The sequence below is a fragment of the Pelobates fuscus genome, chromosome 10 (assembly GCF_036172605.1).
Source record: "Pelobates fuscus isolate aPelFus1 chromosome 10, aPelFus1.pri, whole genome shotgun sequence".
In the NCBI taxonomy this organism is placed as follows: domain Eukaryota; kingdom Metazoa; phylum Chordata; class Amphibia; order Anura; family Pelobatidae; genus Pelobates; species Pelobates fuscus.
In genome coordinates, this window is record NC_086326.1 from 112,383,296 (window position 1) to 112,409,676 (window position 26,381).

The window sequence follows — 26,381 nt, forward strand, 5'->3', positions numbered from 1 at the left end:
AGCAGAAGTGCCCAGCCTCCATTCTTCTGCTAGGCTCCACTGATGGTCCCCCTCTGTGGAATTCAAGCAGCCCAGAAATGAGCTGAAACTAAAATGAAAGAAACGTGCATTTCAGCTCAGCATTTGCCTTTTTGAAACTTACAAAGGCATTGTGGATTGCCATTTTTTGTACCATCTTTCGTATGATCAACTATGGCTACATCAGTTGATCGGACAGGTCAACTCCCCCCATATGCCGATTGTAATGTTTTATGCAGACTGGCACCAGTTTAATTTCCCCTCTGTCACGAACTGCGACCCTGCGAGTGCATTCATCATGGATGGAGGTTAGGATGAACACCTCCTTTTTTATTGCGGTACTTTAGTCTTCCCTTAAACTTTATGAGGGATTCGTCAATAGAAATATGTTTTTGGGTGGTATAATTAGTGGCAATTTTTTTGTTAAAGTGGGAAATTAGAGGGCGTATTTTATATAGAAGATCATACTGAGGATTACCTTTTGGGGGACACTTCGTATTATCACTAAAGTGCATACATCGCAGTATGTCTTCATATCTGGGCTTACTCATTGTCTGGGAAAAAATGGGTGTATTGCAAATGGTGTTTTTAGACCAATACATTCTAATAGTGGGCTTTTTAATTATCCCTATTAGCATTGTCAGTGCCCAGAATTGTTTCAATTCTGGCCCACAAGTGGGGTACCATCTCTCTTTCCTGGCAATGAGAGACCCTTGATTGTGTGCCAGATACTGCTCAGCCTACAGATTAGTCTGGGTGACTATCTCCCCAAAATTCTCATCCAACCAAGAACAGCTGCATACAATCCAGCGCATTATAGCCAGACAGGTATGCCAGGATTGGCAGTAAACTTTGAAATGTCTGGTGAAAAATTATTAGGGGGTACCCAGTCATCTGCGCCATGTTCAGCATCAGGGGAATCAGGGATTTCTCTTGATGGTCCTGCAATATCTGGCACATAATCCCTGTCCCCTGCATCCCCTGCGTCCCCTGCGTCACTCCCTGCGTCACTCTCTGAGGCAGTGTCTGTCGCCTCTGGGTCGGCCACTAACAGGGCATAAGTCTCCTCTGCGCTACACTTCCTAAACATAATAAACTTTAACTAAACTTTAATTTTAAAAATGTTTTCTTTTTTTTTTACTTTTCACCCCTAACTAGCTTATCACTAAATTCACCAATTCCCACTAAAGTCCACCCACCCCAACTAACTAAAAACCACATTTATAAAATTACTAAAAAATCTCATTTAACACCTGAGGGTAAAAAAACCCACTAGATCACAGTAAAGTACTGTGATCTGTATTTTGATCACTGCTGGTAGTGATCAATCAGCAGAGAAAGGGTACATTTAGTTAACAGAACAAAGGATTAGTGAATTTGGAACCTCTTCAGACAACTCATTCTCTTCAGGGACACAATGTAACAACGACTCGTCTCTCTCCACTTCAAAAACCTACAAGAGGTGGAGGGAGGCGGATCTGATATCACAGCAGCATTGTTACCGCTGTGACTGGCTGGGACATCGTGATTTGCTGTTGCTGGTCTCCAACTGACTCGGAGGCACCCAGCAACAGCGTTAACCCTGTGATCGACTGCACCACGGCTATCTCGGGTTAATTTTAGCACATGACGGACCCAGTCCGTCATGCGGTGTTAAGTGCTTCCCCAGCATGACGGACTGGGTCCGTCATGCGTCCTTAAGGGGTTAAAATATAAAAGCGATCTAACACTCCTACATTTAAAAATGCACTACAGATCTGTGGTTAAAATGTAGCTTAAACATTTTGCAGTTTCTCCTATGCATAAATATATATGTATGTTTATTTTTCTTTGGGCTCAGTTGCTTATATCCCCCCCCCCCCCCATCTTGATGATGCTCTTCTCTAAGCTCACTTATGTTTGACACCGTATTCTAAGATGGGGTATTTAACTCCTATGTGTTGCATGCCCTTATAGGTTACTGGTTTGCCAGTATATATATTATACTTATATTCTTTCCTCCTTAATTATGAGTACCATTTACAAATTGTCAATGTGCTAACCGACCTGAAGCCTTTACCAAGTGTTTTATGTTTTACAGCAGTCAATAATAAGTCAGGATAGACCTGGTATATCATCATTTGATCCCTTTTGAGTGTCAGTATCTGCAAATGTCAGTATCGGCAAACATACACTGTATTTGCTTTTAGTCAGCATAAAGGAATTTTATAACATGACAGGAGGCTTCGTATTTGCCTAAGTCTCTCTTTACTAGAACTCCACAGCAGCACAGAAAAACAACCAATCAGAAAAAAAGTTGGGTCCTATAAAACTCCCCTCCCCATGCATATTTTCCTCTTTCTTTGCTTCTCCGCATCAGTACAGGTCAGAGAACCACTGCCTCCTGCTTCTAGTTGGTGGCTTTGGGATTTTATTGCTTATATATTCAGTTTTTTATTAGTCCTTGTAGGATTCTATTTTTATTATGCAGTATTATAATAGCCCTTGTAGGATTTTATGCTTCTTAATGCAGTATTATAATAGTCCTTGTAGGATTTTATGCTTATAAAGGCAGTATTGTAATAGCCCTCGTAGGATTCTATTCTTATCTATACAGTCTTGTAATAGCCCATGTCAGATTTTGTTCTTATAATGCAATATTCAGGGCCGGATTTTCCTATAGGCTAACTAGGCTTCAGCCTAGGGCCTCAAGATCAAGAGGGGCCTACATTTAAATTGTTAGCAAAATTAAAATTACACTATTCTAAAAACAGTGAACCGAAAATAAGGAGAAATTCTACGCATATGATATGACCAGTGGCATACTAAGGGGGGGCAGGGGGCCTGTTCGCCCCAGGAGCCACTTACTAGGCAGGTGCCCGGGGCAGCCTAGTAAGCGGGTGCCCCTCCTGCCGCGATCGCCGAGACCAGCGGTCTGCAGCTCCGCAATGTGCAGAGCTGCAGACCATGGATCTCGTGTGCACTGCCCAATCAGAGCGTTGCCGCGGGTTACCACGGCAACGCTCTGATTGGGTCTCGCGAGATCCATGGTCTGCAGCTCTGCGGAACTGAAGACCGGAAATGAGGGCCACTGGACCACCAGGCAGCCCCCACTGGACCACCAGGGATTTAAGGTAATTGTTTTAGTCACCCCCCCTCTCCTCATCACCCCCCTCCCTCTCACAATCACTTCCCCTCTCCTCATCACCTCCTCCCTCTCACAATCAACCCCCTCTCCTCATCAACCCCTCCCTCTCACAATCACCCCCCCCCTCTCCTCATCTCGACTTTTTTTTAATTTATTATCCGTGCCACATTTTTTATAAAGGTTAGTACCAATCACAACATGTTTATTTAACATATTGATATATATCATAGTAATTATGTATTTTATTGTCTCTCATGTAATTTACAAACTTAAAAATGGGAGGTGAAAGGGCCTCATAAGTGGAATAGCCTAGGGCCTCTTTTCATCTAAATCCAGCCCTGGCAATATTGTAATGTCCTTGTGGGATTTTATGCTTATAATGCAGTTTTGTATAGTCCATGGATTTGTGCGGGGCCTTGGGGTCCTTTATCACCTCTATCCCCTTGATCTTGTCCCCCTAGCCGTTATCACTCTGTGTATACCCCATTTTATTTTACTTTCTCCGCCTTGGTGGTTTTTGTGGCGGTGTAGGTGCTGCTTGGGGGCATCAGGAGGCTGACTACTTTTGCCTCCTCCGTTCCCCGAGCTCCAGGAATGCGGAGTTAAGCTCCGGTGGTCCTATGCATTTTTTACCGGTCGCGGGAGCACGAGATCCCGGCGGCTGGATCTCTTTTCTCCATGTGGCTGCTTCTCCGCAGTCCGAGTGGGTCCTGCGTGTTCTACCCGGTCGCAGGGGTACTTGCGGGCGAGCGCGAGTAACCGGCGGCCGGATCTCTTTTCTCCATGTGGCTGCTTTGCAGCGGCTGCAAATGTGTGTCCGACCAGGCAGGGGATGGTGCGCCTGCGTGCGGGCCCTCCCCCCCCGCGCCAGTACATTCACGGTTGAGGTCTTTTGGTAGGGCTTTCCCCTCCCTCCCCCCTGAGTCAGGGCTTAACTCAGACAACGGTCAAGTTTGCTGGTGGTCTGTGAGGGCCCCTCCACCCTGCTCAGTGTAGAGATATGGCTGCTAAGACGTCAAAGGATCAAACATTTTACACATACTTTAAGGTCAATATTGCTAAATATATAGTAATCTCATATATTATTTTCTGAGTTACCATATATTCTTATTATAGATACATATATTTTTTTACTGGGCTCGAGAGCAGCCTGTAGACAGTACTCCCTGTACTGCTCTGAGCTTAATGCAGCTTGAGAACTCAAGCCACAAACATTGAGGTCTACCAGTTTCCTGTATAACCTATAGGCACATTACTACTCTTTCTAGGGCTACTCCCTGTACTGCTCTGAGCTTAATGCAGCTTGAGATCTCAAGCCACAAACATTGAGGTCTACCAGTTTCCTGTATAACCTATAGGCACATTACTACTCTTTCTTTTTACGTATGGAAGTTATTTTACCCTTGGTTCCCATGTTTTCACATATAGGGGACTTTACACACGCAGATTGATTCCCTACGGCCGTCGGAACACAACACTGGCGTATGGCCTGCTATGTCTGTGCCCCATTGATTGGCCTGCTATGTCTGTGCCCTATTGATTGGCCTGCTAGGTCTGTGCCCATTTGATTGGCCTGCTATGTCCATGCCCTTCTGACTGGCCTGATCTACCTGTGCCCTTTGTTTGGCCTGAGCTATCTGGGCCCAAAACCCCCTTTTGGCCGCAGGCCTGGGAGGATATCACTGAGAAAAGCCCAGTGCCCACTATTGACAGGGACATAGGTGGGTGTCCAGGCAGGCACCACTGCCTTACTATCCAAGAGGACACCAGTATACGGGCACCTCAATATGATTGGAAGGGTGAAGGCCCTAAACCTCAGGCCCTGAGGGGTAAAGGTTTTTTATGAGGACCCCTGGTTTACACCAACCCGGTGGCGGCACATCTCCAAAGAGAATTTCACACAAGCAGGGACCAGTGCTCAGACACCAACAGGGAAGCACGGTTGCCTTACCTTCAGCAACTAACCATTTAGCTGCCTTCCCGGTATCCATCTTAGGTATTGGTAGTAAGTCCTACGTCAGGTTTAGGCTCCTGACCCTTTCAGTTTGAAGACCCTTTACTTGGCTTGCTGTTCTGATCTGCTATTTACCTTCTCTCTGAGGTTCGTATTTACCATTATCTACATTATTTGTAATTTCTTGGTTTTTGAACCTTCCAATTGTTCTATTGCTCAGGTCATCGAGAGGCCTGACTTGACCTCCTCCAACCTCCCGGGCTTTCATGGATTGTGGAGAACGTCTCCAGCTTTCCTCAGGCTACCGACGGTCATCCTGGACCCCACGCGCGTGCACGGGATCCGGGCGGTCAGTTGGTAGCTTCCCATCATTGTTTCCGAAGGTTGCATTTTCTTACCATCCCTTTCTGTTATTAAGGATGGACACGGCCCAAGGGGGTATACTATTCCATGTGCCCTGACTCCTACACGGACATCAAAGTCGGGCCACAACCTACCGCTGGAGTACGGCTCAGGATGTGTAATAGACTCGGATAGGGCTGCCGACATTCTCAAGCAGGACAACACATGATTCTGACGGTTGAAGCTAGACCCTTGTTTTTTTTTTTTTTTTTTTTTATATATCTGCTCTCTGGAGTCACCTGTCGTGAGCGAAGGGACTTTATGCCTTGCCTGCGTATTGGAGAATGTGTTCGCGGGACTCCAAGCTAAGAAGGGAGGTATCCCTCTATATCAGGGGTTCTCAACCCAGTCCTCAGGACCCCCTACCAGTCCAGGATTTGGGGATTACCTGGGTGTGCCTAAGGTGTTTAGAAAAAGGGAAAGAAAACACCTTAGACTCTAAGGTGTTTTTTTTTTCTTTTTCTAAACACCTTAGACACACCCAGGTAATCTCTAAACCCTGGACTGGTAGGGGGTCATTGAGGACAAGGTTGAGAACCCCTGCTCTATATGGAGACCTTGACTTCGGTTATCGAACCCACATTCCTGGGTCTCTTGACATAGGGCCTACTCTGGGAGATACTTGCCCGGACAGTCAGGGGTACAGGGACCTAGGGGTCTCACTATATTTTACCCTATCTTGTAGGTGGCGTGTAGACCAGGAACCCCTACACAAATTTTGACGGGTCGCGCTGGTACAGGATCGTACTACGGGTAATCAGATTATTTCACTCTATCGCTACAACATGTGAGGACTCTTCGTGGTTTTACAGGTCCCAATCACTATTGGATCCGTACATCTTATCACTCTTAGACGATGTCATCTCTGGATGGAAATCTAAACTCCGGTTTACGTTTCCCATCCCTTTGAATATTTCTGGGATTCACTATACCCAGAATAGTCGATCACCGTTCCACCACACAAGTTTGGGACCCTGGTTGGACGTCCTTTTGGAGTCTTTTCTCTACCGCAGCCGAGGATTACACAATCCATTTGGAATATTGGAATCACTTAGGATACGGCTAGTTTGAACACACTCTTGCCTACATAATAAATTTAGTCTCGGAAGAGACATCTCACCAGGTAGGCCAGGAGGTAACAAAACCTACTCGGTTCTATTACGGAATTGGTGGTAGACTTAGGCACATTACTTGAGATCTACCTGCAAGGCAACATCATCGGATGACCCTGGCACGATCGGAGGAGCCAACCTATACATCAAGAGTTGAGACATGGTGGCAGTTTCTTCTCGTGGCCCTAAGTCCGCAAATGACCTTCGACATTTTACAACTACAGGAAAAGGGCTAATAGGTCAGCTTGTCAGCTCACGGACCGACTGCTAGGAGACACGTACAATAGATCTATTAGTGGATGGTGTTTTTTTCCGTATTTGGGATGCTTCATCAGCTGGCATCTTCATCGATCCGTCTACTGTCATTTATCGCAGTTGGAAAGTCCATTTAGGATTGCTCTGATATCTCCCGGAATAGGTACCAGCGAAACAAACAGCGTTGAATTTGTTGACTGAACGTTGAAACAGCAAATATGAAGCCTCCTGTCATGTTATAAAATTGTAGATTATGCTAGCTTTAGTGTACCTATAATCTTAATTTTATTAATGACAGGAGGCAGGTTTTTCCCACCCATTCTTATCCCTCCCTTGTTTCATTTTAATAGTTTGGATTAATCAGATACGTATGCAACTCTGCTTGTTGTCTCTGCTACCTGTCACTTGTGTCTTATATCTGTTTTTCATAAGTAGGGTTGGGATATCTACCTATTAAGGTAATTTTGGTTGCTACATTGGGTACCTACATGTTTATTAAGAGTACATTTCATTGGATAATCAACCTGTTCGATTCTGTTTTTCTCTCGTTTCAGCTTACAGTCAATCAACACTACCTGGTGAGGCAGTTCTTCTTGGAGGGTGGACATTGTTGTATTCATCATATCTAGGACTTTGTTTCTTCCCCATTATGTTTTTCTGCCTTTATTCTGTTTTTGTCACAGCTTGAAAGAGGAAATGATGCATGGGGAGGGGAGTTTTATAGTACCTAACTTTTTTCTGATTGGTTGTTTTTCTGTGCTGCTGTGGAGTAAAGAGAGACTTAAGCAAATACTCACCTCCTGTCATTAATAAAATTAAGATTATAGCTACACTAAAGCTAGCATAATCTACAATTATCACTACATACTGTCATATGAATTTTATTATTTGTTTCCATGAATATGACGTACTTCTGTCGTTTGTAGATTGAGATGTTTGTAATTCACTGAAATATAAGTGACAAATGTGGGTAAACTGACATGTCCCTTATTTCCTGTATAATTTGCACTTTTAATTGTTGGACTAGAATTCATAAACACCTCTGGTAGACTAAATTGTTTCCACTATTATGTAAGGACTAATAAAAGAATGCTATTTTTTTTTGGATGACAGCTTAACAGACACATGCAATTTGTTTTGTATAAAAACTTTGAATTGTCAGAAACCAAAAATGACACTCGACTTCCCAAACACCTGCTTCCTTTTCCCGAACAGCCAGAAGAGCGCTGTTCTGTAGTTTTGTTCCCACGAACCAGGAGAACAATCGCTACTATGAGCCAGGGGGTGCAGTTCATGCATTTGTTCGTTTTTAAGACTTGTCGAAATAGACCGGCCGCACAGCCTAAACTCATGGAACTGTTTCTGGGCAGGAGCCTCGTATGCGGTCGGTTAAAATTGGACTTCCATAAAATTCCAAAACCCTTGACCTGATATGGGTGATTTTTGGATATGTTTGTCACCAAGATCACGGCTACCAGGGGATATGACATTTATGGGGATTTTGTGTGTTTTGGGGTACTTTTCAAGTTTTGTGGAAATGTTGTTGTTTCTGCCTGGAGATAATTAAGTTATTACAGTATCTGACTCAATTATCTCCAGGCAGAGAGGAGGGAATTATCTGTTTGCAATGGGAGTGTCACAGTTTGTCACTGTATTGTTATTGGCTGTACGCTTTGTGTCCCTGTCCCCCACAAGGGACACAAGGGAGTGCCCCTTGCATGAGGACTTGCATAAAAACCAGTGTTGCACCCATTAAAATCCTGTTACACCCTTTATCTAGTTTCGGCTGATGTTTTGGTACCTGTCTACTTTACTGGGAGAATCTACTTGGGAGACTGTCATTCGTATGGAGAATCGTTTGACTCAGCACCCGAACTGCGAGCTATAATTAGGCTCAGGCAGTTCGGGAGGAAATAGACGAACGGGTAGCTGTTATACCAGCGTTCGTTACAGTCAGCATTGCTCTTTCATACTATACTGCATTGCTATCAATGATGTCCACACAGTTATTATATATTATATTAATCCTTTATTACTTGATCAAAAAGTTCTTTTGCACTAAGCATTTATAATTGCATGAATGATATTGCAAACAATTGGTACCATTTACAATTAATGAAGACTGATAGTGTTAACATTGCTAAATTCTCAGTAAGTTCTATTCATATTTTGCATGTACAGTAACAGAGGTATCTACAATTGATAGGTATTTAAGGATATGTATTGATTACACCTCCTACTCTATGATTTACTATACTGCCTGCCTTACCAAAATATTTAATTCTGATTCTTTGCTCTCGAATTGCTGATACCCTTACATTTTTTTCCCATTACATTTCACACTGGAATATATATTCCTCTAAACAATTGCTAGCAATGTCTCCCAATGATATTCCATCACTGGAACTCCCCTGTTAGATAACGCACTGGATATGCTTCTGTGTCAAGTCCCAATACAGCACAGATTCCAAGCAGCTTTTCTCTGGCTTCTCTCTGGCCACTTCCTTCACAGGCAACACTTCCATATGGTTCCTGGTCTGGGCCACGCTCCCTGCTACCATCAAGTTGGTTGAATCTTATATATCCTGCATGGTGCAGTTCCGCCAATCTCTGTGGCTTTGCTGTGCTGTGCAACGCATCCTCATGATTTTCCCCAGTGCACATTACTCCAACTAGTACTGTCCGCTCCTGGACTCCTGTTGCAGGTAATGCAGGGTCTACGCCACAAAACAACGCCAAAGCCACAAGAACAAGGTCAGTGCCATACACATGGCGGATCCAGTCACGAAGATAGAATCCCCCCATTCGTGGGTTGATCTCCAGCAGACGTGGACCAGTTTCTGTCAGCTTCAGCTCTACATTGAAGACTCCTGGGTACAGTCCCAGTGATCGACAGCTGAATGCAGCAGCTTGAATAAGCTGGCAACGCTGTTCTGTGCCTAAGCGGGAAGGGAGAGCTGCTGCTGTTTCAGTAAAACCTGGCAGCAATGTTGGCCCATTGTCGGACACATAAGCAGCCAGAATTTGACCACTGGGACTCATAACCAAATCCACGTCATGTTCAGTACCCGTTATATATTCTGCCAGAAGAAGCAGAGGCCTGACATTGTTATTGCACAACTGGTTTTGTTCATTATCAGCATATGCATTCAATTGTATTGTTTTATTACAACCCTTTCCATCAATTTCTGACTTACTGGCTTCACCTTTACAGGTTTCTTCTAATCCTGTTTTACGATATACACCACTCTGAGAAATTCCTTCAATCTGCATAGCACAGTTTTCTCCATTTGGGTGTGTGTATAGTTCAGACCCTATCCCAATTTTTCTGATCACCCTTCTGCATTCTTCTGCATCTTGTATAAGTCGTACACCGACTGCCCCTGCTCCAGATTCTGGCTTCACAACAAGTGGGTAGGAAATAGTAGATTCAGCTTTCTCTATTCCTTCATCAGCAAGGCCTAAGGGGCAACAGGGCACTGCAAATGCTCCAGCATATGGGAAGGGTGGTGATGTTGAAGACATTGAAAGGAGAGATAGCTGTGTCTTGGTCTTTTGCTTGGCAAGTCTCACAGCACTAGCAGGTGGGCCAGGGAGCCCAAGGTAACTGCTCAACACAGCGGCAAGGATAGTGCACTCATCCCAAAATGCCATGCACCCAGAGAGGCAAAGGCCTCTGCCCTTGATTAACGTTAGCAAGTTCTGAGCATGCTTCTCTACATCACAGGATTGATCATCATAGTCATAATGGATAAATGAGGTCACAAGCGATGAGGCAAAATGTTTCGGGTCTGATTCAACCAAGTGGATCTAAGGAGGACATATATACATTAATGCAAGCATGGTAACAGTAATTTAGGCTATGAAAAATACTAATTCTATCAAATTCATCATCTTAGAAAAATTGTCATTGCTATTCATCCTAAAGACGGTAAAATTAAATTTACAGTTGTTTCAAAAAGCTAGAAAATTGTATTTTTCTTTCTTTTTCTTTATTTATTTAAATATATTGTTATTGTCTGTATAGCTCACTCTGCCTTTTAATGAATTCTACTGAATATGAAGACTCAACTTTGGGTAGGGAATTCCATAATTATTATTATTATTATTTTTTTTTAAAGTGGACCAACCAAATGTATTTGCATACAATGAAAACACATAATCATTAAAGTATGCTTTTTTGTTTTTACATACATAGACATGCATTTTAGTAAATAAATATGTAGTGTTATTGAGAATTTATATGGGAAATAATTCCTGAACTATTTAGCTGCAGTTATAACATATTTAGATTGGTTAAATCTATTTAATTTTGGCTCAGTTTGGTTTGATATGGTTTCTTTTTATGTAAATAAACTAAAATGGAAACCAATTGAAATAACTAAATTTCTTTCAATGCGTATATATTTACTATTTCTTTTTCACTTTTAAAGTTTTATAATCTCCAAGACAGCATTACACACAACATAAAATTACAGGCACCTTTATCCCATAGCTTTTTGCGGCCTCCCAGATGAATGCTTTGCTGATACCTCCAGATCCAACTACAAGTACTTCCTTTTTTTCCATTACATAGATAAGGGACCTTTGAAGCATTGTTTCCAACAATGGTGTTGATGCAGAAATAATGGCATTGGATCCACCAGCAACAAGACTCCCCTGCAGACACTCGTGAATCCCACAACTTTCCAAACAATAGTTGGATGTGAGACCAAGAATCACCGGGGTCACCATGTAGTTCACAACAGTTAGCAGGAAATCCACACCTAAAAACTCAGAAAAACAAGGAAATCATATCTTCATTTCTGCTTTGCTTCTCCCCATACAACTGACATATATAGAAGCAAGTTGTGGGTGCATAATAGGTTACTTTGGTAGGCACATACATTGTATGCATGTCAAAATAGTGTCCCAGCAAAAAATTATAACATGTGTTATGTGTGTGGTGCAACCATCATTTGTAAAATTATACTAGGGGCATACATAGACTGTTGGACTGGTTTTAATAGGTGGAAGTATTGCAAAAAATGTTATACTGACTAGGTGTAGCTGATATGGCTACTTGATATTAGTATATGATACTGTGTGCACGTACACAGAATAGTAATTTGCATGTTAAAGGGACACTGCCAAAATAACACATTCAATAAAAAGAACTGTTTAGTAGATATACCCCTAATGAAAACTTGCATGCATTTAATTATGTATTTCTTCAATGGAGTTATATATGAAAAGTTTGCAAAAACGGCAGATCTCTTGTCTGCTGCCTTTGCGAGCCTACTTCTTTTAGCCCCGCCCATACTTTATGTGTTCAATTACAGACTTCACAATGCAGCTCAATGAGAAGTCTTCACAAGGCAGGTGCTCTGGGCAATTGCTGCCTCTTGAGTTCAGTGCAAATAAGCTAACCAAACCAGGAAGTAACAGGAACTGTTGCCTGCTTGAAGAGCCAGGGGGTGTAACCATTTATAAAAGTGTCAATTTCTATTGAAATCTGCACTTTTTGCAGAATGAAAAAATACACACTCTTCACACATAAAGTTTTTCAGCAAGAGAAATTGTTTTAGGGAGTCTGAAATGTCCCTTTAACCCCTTAAGGACACATGACATGTGTGACATGTCATGATTCCCTTTTATTCCAGAAGTTTGGTCTTTAAGGGGTTAAACTGGAGTTGTTGAATTGTGTGGATGTCATTGAATTGTAATACTTTTCTATTGTATGAAAGTTTACAAAATCTATCTACTGAATCTTTATTTAAAAGTTCGTCTCTTTCCATAAAATATATCTTACCCAATAGGTCAGTTTGAGCTTTATATCCTCCACGTTCCTTTTGAGTCAGTTTTTTTTCCTCCTCCATAACTATTTTCATGACATTTTCTGCAGTCTTTTTAAGCTGGGCTAAAATGTTCTCCTTTTGATATTTGTCCCTCACTCCCCACAATTCCAATGTGGTTTCCAGGGACTGGGGCAAAGCAAAGCGGTGACAGAGAGGTTTCTCTGCCCGGCCAACAGAACATACCACCTGTGAGGTGGACAACACAGATGTTATGGGTGACACAATGCACTCAGCACAAAAACATAAATAAATATTAGGTAATCAAAAACATATTGTAACATCCTTTTTGGTAGTGAGAAAGCGGAGGACCAATAGTCCATGACACACATCTGAGAGAGCGAGAATTCATCATGAGAGATAGAACTATAGGGCTCATCTCTCCAGGGGACTTAGTACAAAGGGTTTGTAGATTGGGGTAACTGCCCCCGGAGGATGGGGCCAGCCCTGTTACCTTGCTTAGGATTGGTTGGTCTCCGCGAGATCGGCAGACAACGGCACAGAGACGGATCGTCAGCTCAGGGGGGCACACGGAGCAGCCTGGGGGGTTGGGCAGAGACAGTAATATAGGAAGAGAGAGGAAGGGAAAGAAAAGATGGAAGCAGAAGTCGAAGAGAGTGGAGAATGGAATAGACAAGATTATGGAGAAACAGGGAGAAATAAAGTAACTGCTTTCCCTCTGCTCTTTCAATATAGTGAAAATTGCATCTCACAATACTGAAAATATTTTGCAAAGGCATCTATTAAACAGTCTGATAAGTAAATCACCATGCTTTACAACTGAACACACATTGTTCAAATGATCAGCATAGGGTGAATCGTGTATTGTTTAAGAGTAATAGAGACAGAAAGGAGAGGAAAAATAGAACAAAGGAAACAGAGAGAGTGATATTTCAGGCAGAACATGAAAAATCTATATTGAAAAATTGTTATGTGTAGAGAATATGCGACTGTGTGTATTGTGGACTATGTTTCCCATCAAAGGAGCCATAGTCCATCTAAACTGTAATGCCAAAAGTTATAAATTGCTGGCACAGATGGTAGATGGACAGAGAAATTAGAATAGTCATATGAAACAGAGTTAAAGAAGATAAATTGAAGGAAGAGACAGCTAGGAAGACATTTTACATAAATGATGATCCTTTAGAGGAGAAGAACATCATTCTTTTAAGACCTTGTCTACTTACTTGCTATCACAGCTGGAGGTTTGGGTGGGTGTATCCTGCGTGGGGGCAAAGAATTTATAAAGCATTCCAGAAGAATTGCTTCTTTATCATGGAGATTTGAAATGAGGCCAAAGACAGTTTCATATACACTGCGAGGGTCACAGACAGAATAGAAGGTTGTAGGAAAGGAATGTCTTTTTTGTGGCCCACAGGCCTTAACCACAACCTAAAGAGAAAAATAAATTGTTAAGAAAGGGGAACATACACCAAGATAGCATTTTCATGTTGTAAACAAAGGCAGATGAAATATATAAACTAGAGACTGGGATTTAATCTAACATGCATAATATGTGAAAGAAAGGATTAGTGTATGCATAACTCCAATATAAACAACAGAGGAAATGATCAGATTTAACCCTAAGTTAGGATTGACTAGATCAAGAATTACATGCTGTCAATTTCTGAGCTATCTTAAAAATAAATAAACTAGTAATAGTTTGGCCAGTCAACTGTCTGAGCATTCAGCATGCAAAGCATTGAAAATAAAATCAATTCAATTTATTTATTTTTCTAAATTTTTATTTTTATCTTTATTGTGTTTTGATTTTTTTATTTGATTATATATTGTATTATTTGTGGAATCATATTATTAGTCCTTAAAAGTTAAGTTTGAATTTCATGTCCCAATCCCCTCCTCTTCATACACTGAACAAAATTATAAATGCAACACTTTTGTTTTTCCCCTATTTTTCATGAGCTGAACTCCACATTCCAAACATCACATTCACATAAAAAATACATATTCACAATCAATCCATTCAGGGGAACAACATATTAAAAATGGCATGAATCAGACCAAGGGTTCAAAAGTTAGTAAAATATCTTTTAGGCCCTATATCACATGGCTATCTGGCTCAGAACGGTTTTACAGAGCCCTCTTTCCTGGAGACAATGGGAAAATAATCCAATTATATCCAGGGATAGAGGCAGACTCCATTGAGCACATGGTTGCAAAAAGACATAAAATACAATAAAATACACAAGGTTACATTTACTACATAAAACATATACATGCAACATATCCCCAGATAGCTTAGGTCTGAGCGCATATTATTGAATGGCGCTCAGACCACACACATACAGTTCAATTGCCATGGAGCTAAAGTCTTTCCCATAGTCTTTCATTATATGAATGGGCTCCATGGCATAGCTATCTGGGGTATCACCGCTCACACAGGGCAAGTACCGAATGACCCCACTGTATTTAAAGGGCCAGAATGAGTGACATGCACTCTGTTAGGGCCGAATACGGTTTTTAAAGGGCCAATCTCCCAGGGCCATAGTCCAAAGGCAGCAGGCAGGCAACCAGGCTTCTCCAATGCAATGTGGCGAGATTGCTCTTGTCACAGCCAGCATACACACCGGACATGTCACCCATTGAGCATGTTTGGGATGCTCTGGATCGGCGTATACGATAGCGTGCTCCAGGCCCTGCCATTATCCAGCAACTTCGCACAGCCATTGAAGAGGAGTGAACCAACATTCCACAGGTCACAATCAACCACCTGATAAACTCTTTGTGAAGGAGATGTGTTGCACTGTGTAAGGCAAATAGTGGTAACACCAGATACTAACTGTTTTTTGCCCCCCCCCCCCCCAATACAGTAAAACTGCACATTTTAGAGTGGCTTTTTCTTGTGGCCAGCCTAAGGCACACCTGTGCAATAATCATGCTGTCTAATCTGCATCTTGATATGCCACACCTGTGAGGTGGATGAATTATCTCGGCAAAGGAGAAGTGCTCACTAATATAGATTTAGGCAGATTTGTGAACAATATTTGAGAGAAATAGGCCTTTTGTGTACATAGAAAAAGTACTAGATCGTTGAGTTCGGCTCAGGAAAAATGGGGGCAAAAACAAAAGTGTTGTGTTTATAGTTTTGTTCAGTGTATTTACACATGTTTTTAACATATATCTATAGATGTTAAATAGAGATGTCCCGAACAGTTCGCTGGCGAATAGTTCCTGGCGAACATAGCGTGTTCGCTTTCGCCACGGCGAGCGAACATATGCGATGTTCGGTCCGCCCCCTATTCGTCATCATTGAGTAAACTTTGACCCTGTACTTCACAGTCAGCAGACACATTCCAGCCAATCAGCAGCAGACCCTCCCTCCCAGACCCTCCAACCTCCTGGACAGCATCCATTATAGATTCATTCAGAAGCTGCATACATTTTTTTTTTTTTTAATTCTTTATTTTTGTAGTGCATGGAGGTATAACAAATGAGCATGTGGTACCCCAACGGCATTCTTCATGCTTTTCAAGTAACAATTGTAACAATAGGGTATATGTTAATACGTGCACATTTTATATGTTAAATTATTATGAGATTTGTCAGTCAGATTCAACAACCTGGTAGTGTTTAGACAGGCTTAGACAATTTAAGATCATCTTTGAATTTAAACAGGCTTAAGCTTATGTCATAGTGAATACGTTATATTAAGCAGTGCGTGAGTATATAAATCTACATACTGAGAACCAGGGTGAGGCTATGTCTGAGGTGGTTAACTATGATTGCCCCCGGCATGTTTGTTAGTCTGGCCTGCATGGTTGTCTGGCATGAATAAAAGTAGCATGTTTCAACTATATTAGTAGTTAGACTAGTTTGCACTAAAACATGGAAGACATCCTAGTATGAATCGTGATCAACCGCTCTCAGAGACTATGCATTCCGACATGTATATGATGTGGAAAGGTTAACTGTTGCCGTCTAGAGGCTGAGGAGTTGGCCTAACAGACCAGGACGCGGCCGCCATTTTATTTGTCTCGGTGCCGTTCCCATCGGCTCCCCGGGGGGATGGCAGGATGCGGTATAGTCGTGTGCTCTTGGTCGGTGGGGACCTGGATGACCCCCGCTGGTCCATGGGGGGGGGTGAACGGGGTTCCACACTGGCATGTTCAGCTTGGTGTGCTGGTCGGGGAGCGTCCGTCTCCCTCACACCATCCCTGCTGGTAGGCAGCGGCTTCCAAGTTCGTGGGTCCGGTGAGTAACACCACATGTTTGGTATCTACATATAGATCATCCCGGTCATCTGTCATTTGGGCTGCAATTTGAGTCCGGTTTTGGCCTTTGTCAGTGCGGATTACACAAGATTGGGCTTAGCAGTGCTGGAGCCCCAGACAAGCACGTCTGTTCAGCTCTGCAGTTAGGCCCCGCCCCCCGGAAGCTGCATTCTTAGTGAGAGGAGGGACAGTGTAGCTGCTGCTGATTTAATAGGGAAATCGATAGCTAGGCTAGTGTATTCAGTGTCCACTACAGTCCTGAAGGACTCATCTGATCTCTGCTGTAAGGACAGCACCCCAAAAAGCCCTTTTTAGGGCTAGAACATCAGTCTGGTTTTTTTTCTGTGTAATCTAATTGCAGTTGCCTGCCTGCCAGCGTGTGTGTCAGGCTCACAGCGTATACTGTGCCCACTTGTCCAGTGCCACCACTCATATCTGGTGTCACAATAGCTTGCATTTAAAAAAAAAAAAAACTTTTTTGAGTGTAATATAAAAGCAGTCCGTTTCCTTCACACGTGTGCGTTTCAGGGCCTGCCAGGGCACAGTGTCACACCAGTGCAACTCATATCTGGTGTAACAGTAGTGTACATTTAAAAAAACAACACTTTTTTGACTGTGAAATAATAGCAGTCAGTTTCCTTCACGCGTGTGCGTTTCAGGGCCTGCCAGGGCACAGTGTCACACCAGTGCAACTCATATCTGGTGTAACAGTAGTGTACATTTACAAAAAAAATACAATTTTGACTTTGTAATAGATTGAATAGCAGTTAGTTGTCTGCAAGCGTGTGTGTCAGGCCTACAGCGTCTACTCTGCCAACTTCTGCCAGTGCACAGTGCCACTCATATCTGTTGTCACAGTAGCTTGCACGCATAGTACCACTAATCGAAAAAAAAATGACAGGCAGAAGCAGGCCACCCCGCAGGGGCCGTCGTGGTCGTGGTGCTGTGATTCCCTTTGGCCCTAGAATAATGCCCAGTGTTTAGAGGCCACGTACCCTGAACTCGAAAAGTTCTGAGGACATAGTTGACTGGCTAACACAGGACACCCAATCTTCTACAGCTTCCGCTCGGAACCTTGACGCACCATCCTCCTCCAGCTTAGCTTCGGGCACCTCTCAAGATACCACTCACCTGCCTGCCGCCACCACCAACACTAGCACCACAGCCGCTACACTTGATCTGTCAGAGGAGTTATTTACACATCAGTTGGAAGAAATGAGTGATGCGCAACCATTATTGCCAGAGGATGTAGATAACAGGGATATGTCTCAGTCAGGCAGCATTAGACACATGGACCTATGGTGTGATGATGATGATGTTGGACCCGCTGCTGCTTCCTTTGCTGAGTTGTCAGATACAAGTGAAGCGGTTGATGATGACGATGCGTCCGTGGATGTCACGTGGGTGCCCGCTAGAAGAGAAGAAGAACAGGGGGAAAGTTCAGATGGGGAGACAGAGAGGAGGAGGAAACGAGTTGGAAGCAGGGGGAGGTCGTCGCAAGGAGCTAGTGGCACAGTCAGACAGCATGCATCGGCACCCGGGGTCAGCCAGACAGCACGCCAATCAACGCATGCTGTTGCCACCACCAGAATGCCGTCATTGCAGAGCTCAGCAGTGTGGCATGTGTTTTGTGTGACAACAGCTATGCCATTTGCAACCTGTGCCAAAAGAAACTGAGTCGTGTGAAGTCCGACACCCACCTTGGTACAATTGCTTCTATTTAACATTTTTATAAATGATCTTGAAGACAGCATTGAAAGTCATGTTTCAGTGTTTGCAGATGACACAAAACTTTGTAAAATAATACAATGTGAGCAAGATATTACTTTGCTGCAGAAGGATTTAGATAGACTGGAGGACTGGGCACTCAAATGGCAGATGAAATTGAATGTTGAAAAATGCAAAGTTATGCACTTCGGCGTAAAGAATACACAAGCAACGTACCCTTAATGGAAGTGAATTAGGGATAACAACACACGAAAAGGACTTGGGAATTGTTATAGACAACAAACTATGCAACAATGTGCAATGTCAATCAGCAGTGGCCAAGGCCAGTAAGGTATTGTCATGCATGAAAAAGGGCATTCATTCTCGGGACGAGAATATCATTTTGCCTCTCTATAAATCACTGGTAAGACCACATATTGAATATGCTGTGCAATTTTGGGCACCTGTTCTAAAGAAGGATATTATGGCACTAGAAAAAGTGCAGAGGCGGGCTACAAAATTAATAAAAGGAATGGAACATATCAGCTATGAAGAAAGGTTAACAAATTTAAACCTATTTAGTTTAGAAAAACGTCGCCTGAGAAGGGATATGATAACATTATACAAATATATTCGGGGCCAATACAAACCATTGTGTGGAAATCTATTCACAAACCGGACTTTACATAGGACACGAGGCCATGCGTTTAGACTGGAAGAAAGAAGATTTCGTCTAAGGCAAAGGAAAGGTTTTTTTACTGTAAGAACAATCAGGATGTGGAATTCTCTGCCTGAAGAAGTGGTTTTATCAGAGTCCATACAGATGTTCAAACAGCTACTAGATGCATACTTGCAAAGACAGAATATTCAAGGATATAATCTTTCAATGTAGGGTAATAACTGCTGGATTCAAGGATAAATCTGACTGCCATTCTGGGGTCAAGAAGGAATTTTTTGTCCTAGCTTGTTGCAAAATTGTGCTTCAAACTGGGTTTTTTTTTTATTTTTTTTGCCTTTTGGATCAACAGCAAAAAAACAAATGTGAGGAAGGCTGAACTTGATGGACGCAAGTCTCTTTTCAGCTATCTAACTATGTAACTGTGTAACTATGTAACTATGATCGCACATCACAAACGCCTATGGGATCAACACATGAGTACAAGCAGCACACAAACTCAAAGCCGCCATCCTCCTCCTGGTCCAGCATCTTCAGCCACGTCAACCACTGCTGTCCTCCTTGCCCCCTCTCAACCATCCGCCACTCCGTCTCTCGCCTTGAGCAGTTCCTGCTCATCTGCCCACAGTCAGGTGTCTGTCAAGGACATGTTTGAGCGTAAGAAACCAACGTCACAAAGTCACCCCCTTGCCCGGCATCTGACAGCTGGCTTGTCTGAACTCTTAGCCCGCCAGCTTTTACCATACAAGCTGGTGGAGTCTGAGGCGTTCCAAAAATTTGTGAGAGGCAACGCAGAGAGAGGAGTCTGAAGAAGAGGAGTCAGAGGAGGAAGGTGGCTTTGAGGAGGTGGAAGACCAAACACAGCAGGCTTCCCAGGGATCTTGTTGTCACCTTTCGGGGACCCTTGGTGTTGTATGTGGCTGGGTGGAGGAAGAGACCTTCAATGACATCAGTGAGGTCAAGGAACGGGACATGGCTAGCTTGGTATCCAACCTTGTGCAAATGGGGAGTTTGCGTTGTGCAAATGGACTGTTTGCGGTTGTTTGCGGTGCATTAAACGGTGAGTTTGGTTTGTCACTGTGAAGCGGGCGTAACCCTTACACTACCTGATCGATACAACATCATACCTGATGTTTTAAAGCACATTATTCCAAACAATTTAGGAATGTTAGGTGATTTATGCCCTTTATGGATTAAAACCAGACTCTGCATCAACTATGTAATTTTCCATGGGAGTTTTGCCATGCATCCCCCTCCGGCATGCCACAGTCCAGGTGTTAGTCCCCTTGAAACAACTTTTCCATCACTATTGTGGCCAGAAGGAGTCCCTGTGGGTTTTAAAATTTGCCTGCCTATTGAAGTCTATGGCAGTTCGCCCGGTTCGCCCGTTCGCGAACATTTGCAGAAGTTCGCGTTCGCCATTCGCGAACGGAAAATTTTATGTTCGCGACATCTCTAATGTTAAACAATAATCTGCACTCCAGTCAAGCCATAAGACTTGCTTTTCCCACCGGAATCACAAATTTGCAGTAATGTTACTACTGCAAAGGATTCTGGGTGGGCATATGCAAATTAGTTCAACAAAGAATCACATTTTTGCCTCATTCAATTTTAAACATGGATTCCTTTGAGTCTGTGTTTGCTGTATACAACAGCTTTGAAACACAACTTAGGAAAAGATGCAAAGCCAGTGAACCATTAACTAATCTATCTTTATCTAATTATCTATTCTAAATGTAAAAGTTGCAATGATTTTGTCCTTCTTTTTTTCACATTTGTGAAAATGTATCTGGTAATGCTTTTTTTATTTGTAGTGCCCAGATTGCCCTGAAAGCCTCTCCACTGCAAGTGATCAGTCTGTTTTAGAATGATTTGCTGGGTGCCGCTCTCCACCTCCACTACAGCTTAGTGAGAGCCAGAATATCTCTGCTTAAACTAAGCCTGGCTCACGACATACATTAATGAAACCAAACACATGCCCATAGTTGTATATATATAGATACATTCATACAGTGTCCATTAAATATATGCAGTGCCCATATCAGTTGATGTCAATTAATGCATCCCAGAATGGGCTTGCTTTTCTCTAAATGGCAATTCAGCTTTTCCTGCAGAAGACCAGATGTGACCACAGGTGCCTGGCAGGAACAAGGTAAGTTGTCAAACCTTACCAAAATGCTTTGATATCATACAGTGGGGCAGCAAAAAGGTAATACGGGTAACATAACTAATTAATACAACAGGCTGTCTATATTATGGCAATGTAAGTTGCCATAATACAGACATTGACTCAAGTATAAGTCGAGTTGGGTTTTTTCAGCACAAAAAATGTGCCGAAAAACTCGACTTATACTCGAGTATATACGGTATATGTTTTTACAGTGTGAATTAACCTGTCTAGTGTCCGCATGCCTTGGCCTCTCATGCTGCACTAGATCACCCACTTAAAACGGGCTACTTTGAGGACTGGCATACATGCACAATTAAGCTAAGGAAGGTAAGGGGACTGACATTACATGTCTAGTGAAACCTTTTTTTGTGCCATTAGACATAGGATTTATGTAAATAAATAATGATTTTAATTGGTGCTACCGTTCCCATGGTTTCCTTTAAAGCAATTTGTGAATGAATACCAGCTGGAGTAAGTCAAGCCTGAACTGTGGACACCCAAGAAGATACACAAGCTCATAAGACCCTGGGATGTTCCAAAAACTATACCAGGACTCCCTACAGTAAAAAAAAAAACAGTGACTGTGTGAAGAAATGTGGCATCAAGCAGGATGATCAAGAGACATGCCTTGGCATCCATGTCTTTTCAAGGAGCTCTCCTCCTTAGACAATTCATAAATGCAAAGGCACTGTGCAGATGAAGATATTGCTTGCAATGTATTGTTGAAGTAGAGACATCTTTGTACTTGTTTTGGCAGTGTCCGTTTGAAAAGGCTTTGCTTTCAACCTTGGAAAAGGAACTTTGTTCAATAGACATGATGATCCTGCCTTAGAAGCCAATTATGTATGACCTGTTTCCAGGCAGACACACACAATGGGCATGATTGAGGATGTTTGGCATGTGATGTACTGTGTACTTTATGTTGTGCCAGAAATCGTCTGGGTTTCGGAAGAAACAAGTCACTATTCAAGAGTGTCGTAGGCTGATTCACAGCACAATCAGGGTCTATTTCATAATCAACAGTCTAAGAGAAGACCCAGAGAATTAAGGGGTTCCCTCTGTCTCAGGAGAGCAATGTAATTGCCCACCCCTTTTTGCTGTCTCATTAATGTTTAACTACTGTGAAAATGCAATAAGGTCTGTATTAAGTCTATGTTAAGGCATTAATAAATATATTTTTACCCAGAAGAGTGCCATAGTAAGCAAGATGTTATTACACACTATTGATGGAATTTTACTCCCGCTTGTATAAACCCCACCTCCTGGTCTTTTGGACTTATTTGAAATATCAAAATAAAAATAATTTGTTCAACCCGTTCAGTGTCAAAGATATGACCAACAATATTGCAATATAAGTTTTGCTCATTATGTATGAAACTATTTACTATCCCTGCTCTGATAAACTAAATTATGCTGTAATAGGACATTATTATGGCTATCAGCACCGAACAGGTAAATTCAAAATTAGGCTTGAGAATACAGGACAATAATTATATGAAATGTACTGAGAAAACTTGTTTACTTGGGCAGCACACACAATCATGTTATTGGGGGAATATTTTCAACAGACACAGCTGGTATTGTAGCTAAACTTTGAAAATATATGACTAAGGATTTTGCTTTTAGCCCATGTAGCCAGTGTTCAATTCCTTGTATGTGTGTAAAAACAAATATTGGGATTTTTGTTAAATCAGACAAAACAAAATTTTTGAGGCATAACATATAGTGAATATATTATTTACATGGGCCAACAAATACATAGTAAAACTAATTCTAAATTCTTCTAAAGAAAGATATCATGGCACTAGAAAAAGTGCAGAGACGAGCTACAAAATTGATAAAAGGAATGGAGCATTTTAGTTATGGAGAAAGGTTAAAAAATGTAAATCTCTTCAGTTTGGAAAAACGGCGCCTGAGAGGGGATATGATGACATTATACAAATATATTCGGGGCCAATACAAACCATTGTGTGGAAATCTATTCACAAACCGGACTTTACATAGGACACGAGGCCATGCGTTTAGACTGGAAGAAAGAAGATTTCGTCTAAGGCAAAGGAAAGGTTTTTTTTACTGTAAGAACAATCAGGATGTGGAATTCTCTGCCTGAAGAAGTGGTTTTATCAGAGTCCATACAGATGTTCAAACAGCTACTAGATGCATACTTGCAAAGACAGAATATTCAAGGATATAATCTTTCAATGTAGGGTAATAACTGCTTGATTCAAGGATAAATCTGACTGCCATTCTGGGGTCAAGAAGGAATTTTTTGTCCTAGCTTGTTGCAAAATTGTGCTTCAAACTGGGTTTTTTTTTTATTTTTTTGCCTTTTGGATGGCACTAGAAAAAGTGCAGAGACGAGCTACAAAATTGATAAAAGGAATGGAGCATTTTAGTTATGGAGAAAGGTTAAAAAATTTAAATCTCTTCAGTTTGGAAAAACGGCGCCTGAGAGGGGATATGATGACATTATACAAATATATTCGGGGCCAGTACAAACCATTATCTGGAAATCTATTCAAAAACAGGGCTATACATAGGACACGAGGTCACACATTTAGGCTTGAAGAGGTGGTTTTGTCAGAGTCTATACAGATGTTTAAACTGCAATTGGATAAATACTTGCAAAAACATAACATACAGGGATATAATTTCTAATTAGTGGGGTAATAGCTGCTTGATCCAAGGAGACATCTGACTGCTATTTTGGGGTCAAGAAGGATTTTTTTCCTAGTTTGTTGCAAAATGGTAAGCGCTTCAGACTGGGTTTTTTGCCTTCTTTTGGATCAACAGCAAAAGCATATCTCTTTTCAGCTATGTAACTATGTAATTACTATTGCATACTCAAATGCCACTTTAATCTACAAAGCAACTACTTAGGAAAGTGAGAGAACTTTATTTTAAAATTGATTGTAATATTTTGCCTTTTGTTATCTTGTATTTATGAAAAAAATGGGGAGCAAGAGTAATTTCAAGTTAAAAATAGGGGATTTATCCAAAAAAGGAAAATAAAAAGTCAGTGCGAGATTGCCCACATGCTAACCCTTCCCATCTTGACAAGTACAAAGCTGTCCCACACATCTAGTCTGCATAAGCAAAAGGAGCAGGCTCTGCAAGACTCAGTTAGACAGGGCAAAATCACTACGGTGAAAGACATTTGAAAAAAGGAGGAACTGCAGCAACAGGAGAAACTTAATTCAAAATGTTATAATTCAACACCAGATTTTAAAATATTTTTACAAGTTTAGAAACAACTTTAAATAAAGAGGTGAATGACCAGTTAGATTTCAGCTAGCAGATGATGACACCTCAGATATCAAAGTGAAAAACGGGGGAACCCAACTTGGCAAGGTTGAACTTGAAGAAGGCTATTTTCTCCATCAATAGCGAGGACTTTTTAATCGTTGGAGATTTAGAATGTTCCCTATAACAGACAACACTCACATTCACTTTGGACAATGGTGGGTAGACATAAAAATAGTTGCTGAACAACCAGACAAAGAGTAGGCCACTCGCTCTTCTCATCCCAGTAACTCAGAGGCTCCTCAGTAGGATGCAAGTTAGGTCCAGACAGGTAAGCTCCAACCATTTTAGAGGCACTACTCTCCTTTTAGCTACTTCCTGCATCTCTTGCTCCCACAAAACTGCCAACAATATTAATTCAGCTGTCTTGGGGTTATGCTACTGCTGCTTTAAGTGGTAGACAATGGCAAAATGGTAGGTTCAATCTTCCTCAACCAGCATGCTTCTCTAACTGCAAATCACAGACCATGGCAATAAATCTGGCCTTCCTTTATGTCAGTGCCACTTTTCTCTTTATCCTAGGATCACACAGGGAATCAAGCATAATTTCAGAGCAAATAGCATCTCATTCGCTCAGACGATCATTGAGTAGATCTTTCAGCTTTCTGACCACTGTTACTATATCAGACAGGCATCCATCATACTTATGAGGTGGGTGAACATAGAGATGACCTGTCCCAAATTGGCATTACTCTATCTTGTAATGTAGCTTTATGTCTGTCGTGTTCATAAATGAAGTTAGAAGTGACACTAGCTGCCTTATTGTACAATCCCCACACACCAGTGGGAAGTCAACGTCAAGGGAGTGGTGGGAAGTTAGACTATGGATTGCCTTCTGATGTACCAAATTTATTTCCAGCAGGTCTAAAATGGAGTTCTAGAACATGCTGAAATCCTGTTGTAGACAGTTTGCGGAAAGCCCTCTTTTCTCTTGCTCCATGCAGCAAGAGTTTGTTAGCCCTCACATTACGGTGGAAATGTCCAGCAAACCTACAGCAATGCTTAAATATGGTTTGCCCCTTTTTACTGGCTTACTTAATTGCACCCTTCACTGCTTGATGTAGGGTGTGTGCAGAACAGCACACAACCAACAAAGAGCTTTGACCATGTTAATAGCTACATCAGAGGACGTGAACTCAGCATGCACATTGGTGCATACTTTCTAGAGGTGTAGAGAAATAATTTTTGCTTTTCGGTCAGTAATTTTTTTCTTTTAGGGTTGACTGACAGTTCGGCATAAATAAACTATTTTGGGGCATAATTTTGCTTCTTTTTTTTCACGTCATTTACTGACATCTGACCAACCATAGATACCCATGGAAATTGAATGAATAAAAAATAAATATATTACTTTCAAACCCTTTGCATGTATGCCCAAGTAAATAAGTGGCAGAGTAACAGGATGGCAGAAATGGGGGTTCACTCGCAGCAGCAGCACAGCCATTGCACTGGGGCCCAAGGAACGAACTGGCAGTGGCAATCACTTTTCTATTAGGTCCCTTCAAAAAACAAATTAATAGAAAAGCTGGACTCAAGGGCTTCTCTTGGTTCTGGAACACAGTTGCAGTAACAGCACTTCCTTACATACACA

At 41.9% G+C, this 26,381-nt stretch overlaps 1 protein-coding gene across 1 annotated transcript in view; it reads right to left on the reverse strand.

Annotated features, from left to right (window-relative positions):
- Window positions 1-8,885: 8,885 nt before the first annotated feature.
- CARNS1 (carnosine synthase 1) overlaps window positions 8,886-26,381 on the reverse strand; it is a 98,657-nt gene continuing 81,161 nt past the window's right edge. The window contains exons 6-10 of the mRNA XM_063434900.1: window positions 13,890-14,094; window positions 13,157-13,242; window positions 12,660-12,891; window positions 11,351-11,634; window positions 8,886-10,678 (exon numbers count right to left, since the gene is read on the reverse strand). Of these exons, the coding sequence (XP_063290970.1) occupies window positions 9,266-10,678; window positions 11,351-11,634; window positions 12,660-12,891; window positions 13,157-13,242; window positions 13,890-14,094 (2,220 nt within the window). The 3' untranslated portion in view covers window positions 8,886-9,265. The remainder of the gene's footprint in view (window positions 10,679-11,350; window positions 11,635-12,659; window positions 12,892-13,156; window positions 13,243-13,889; window positions 14,095-26,381) is intronic.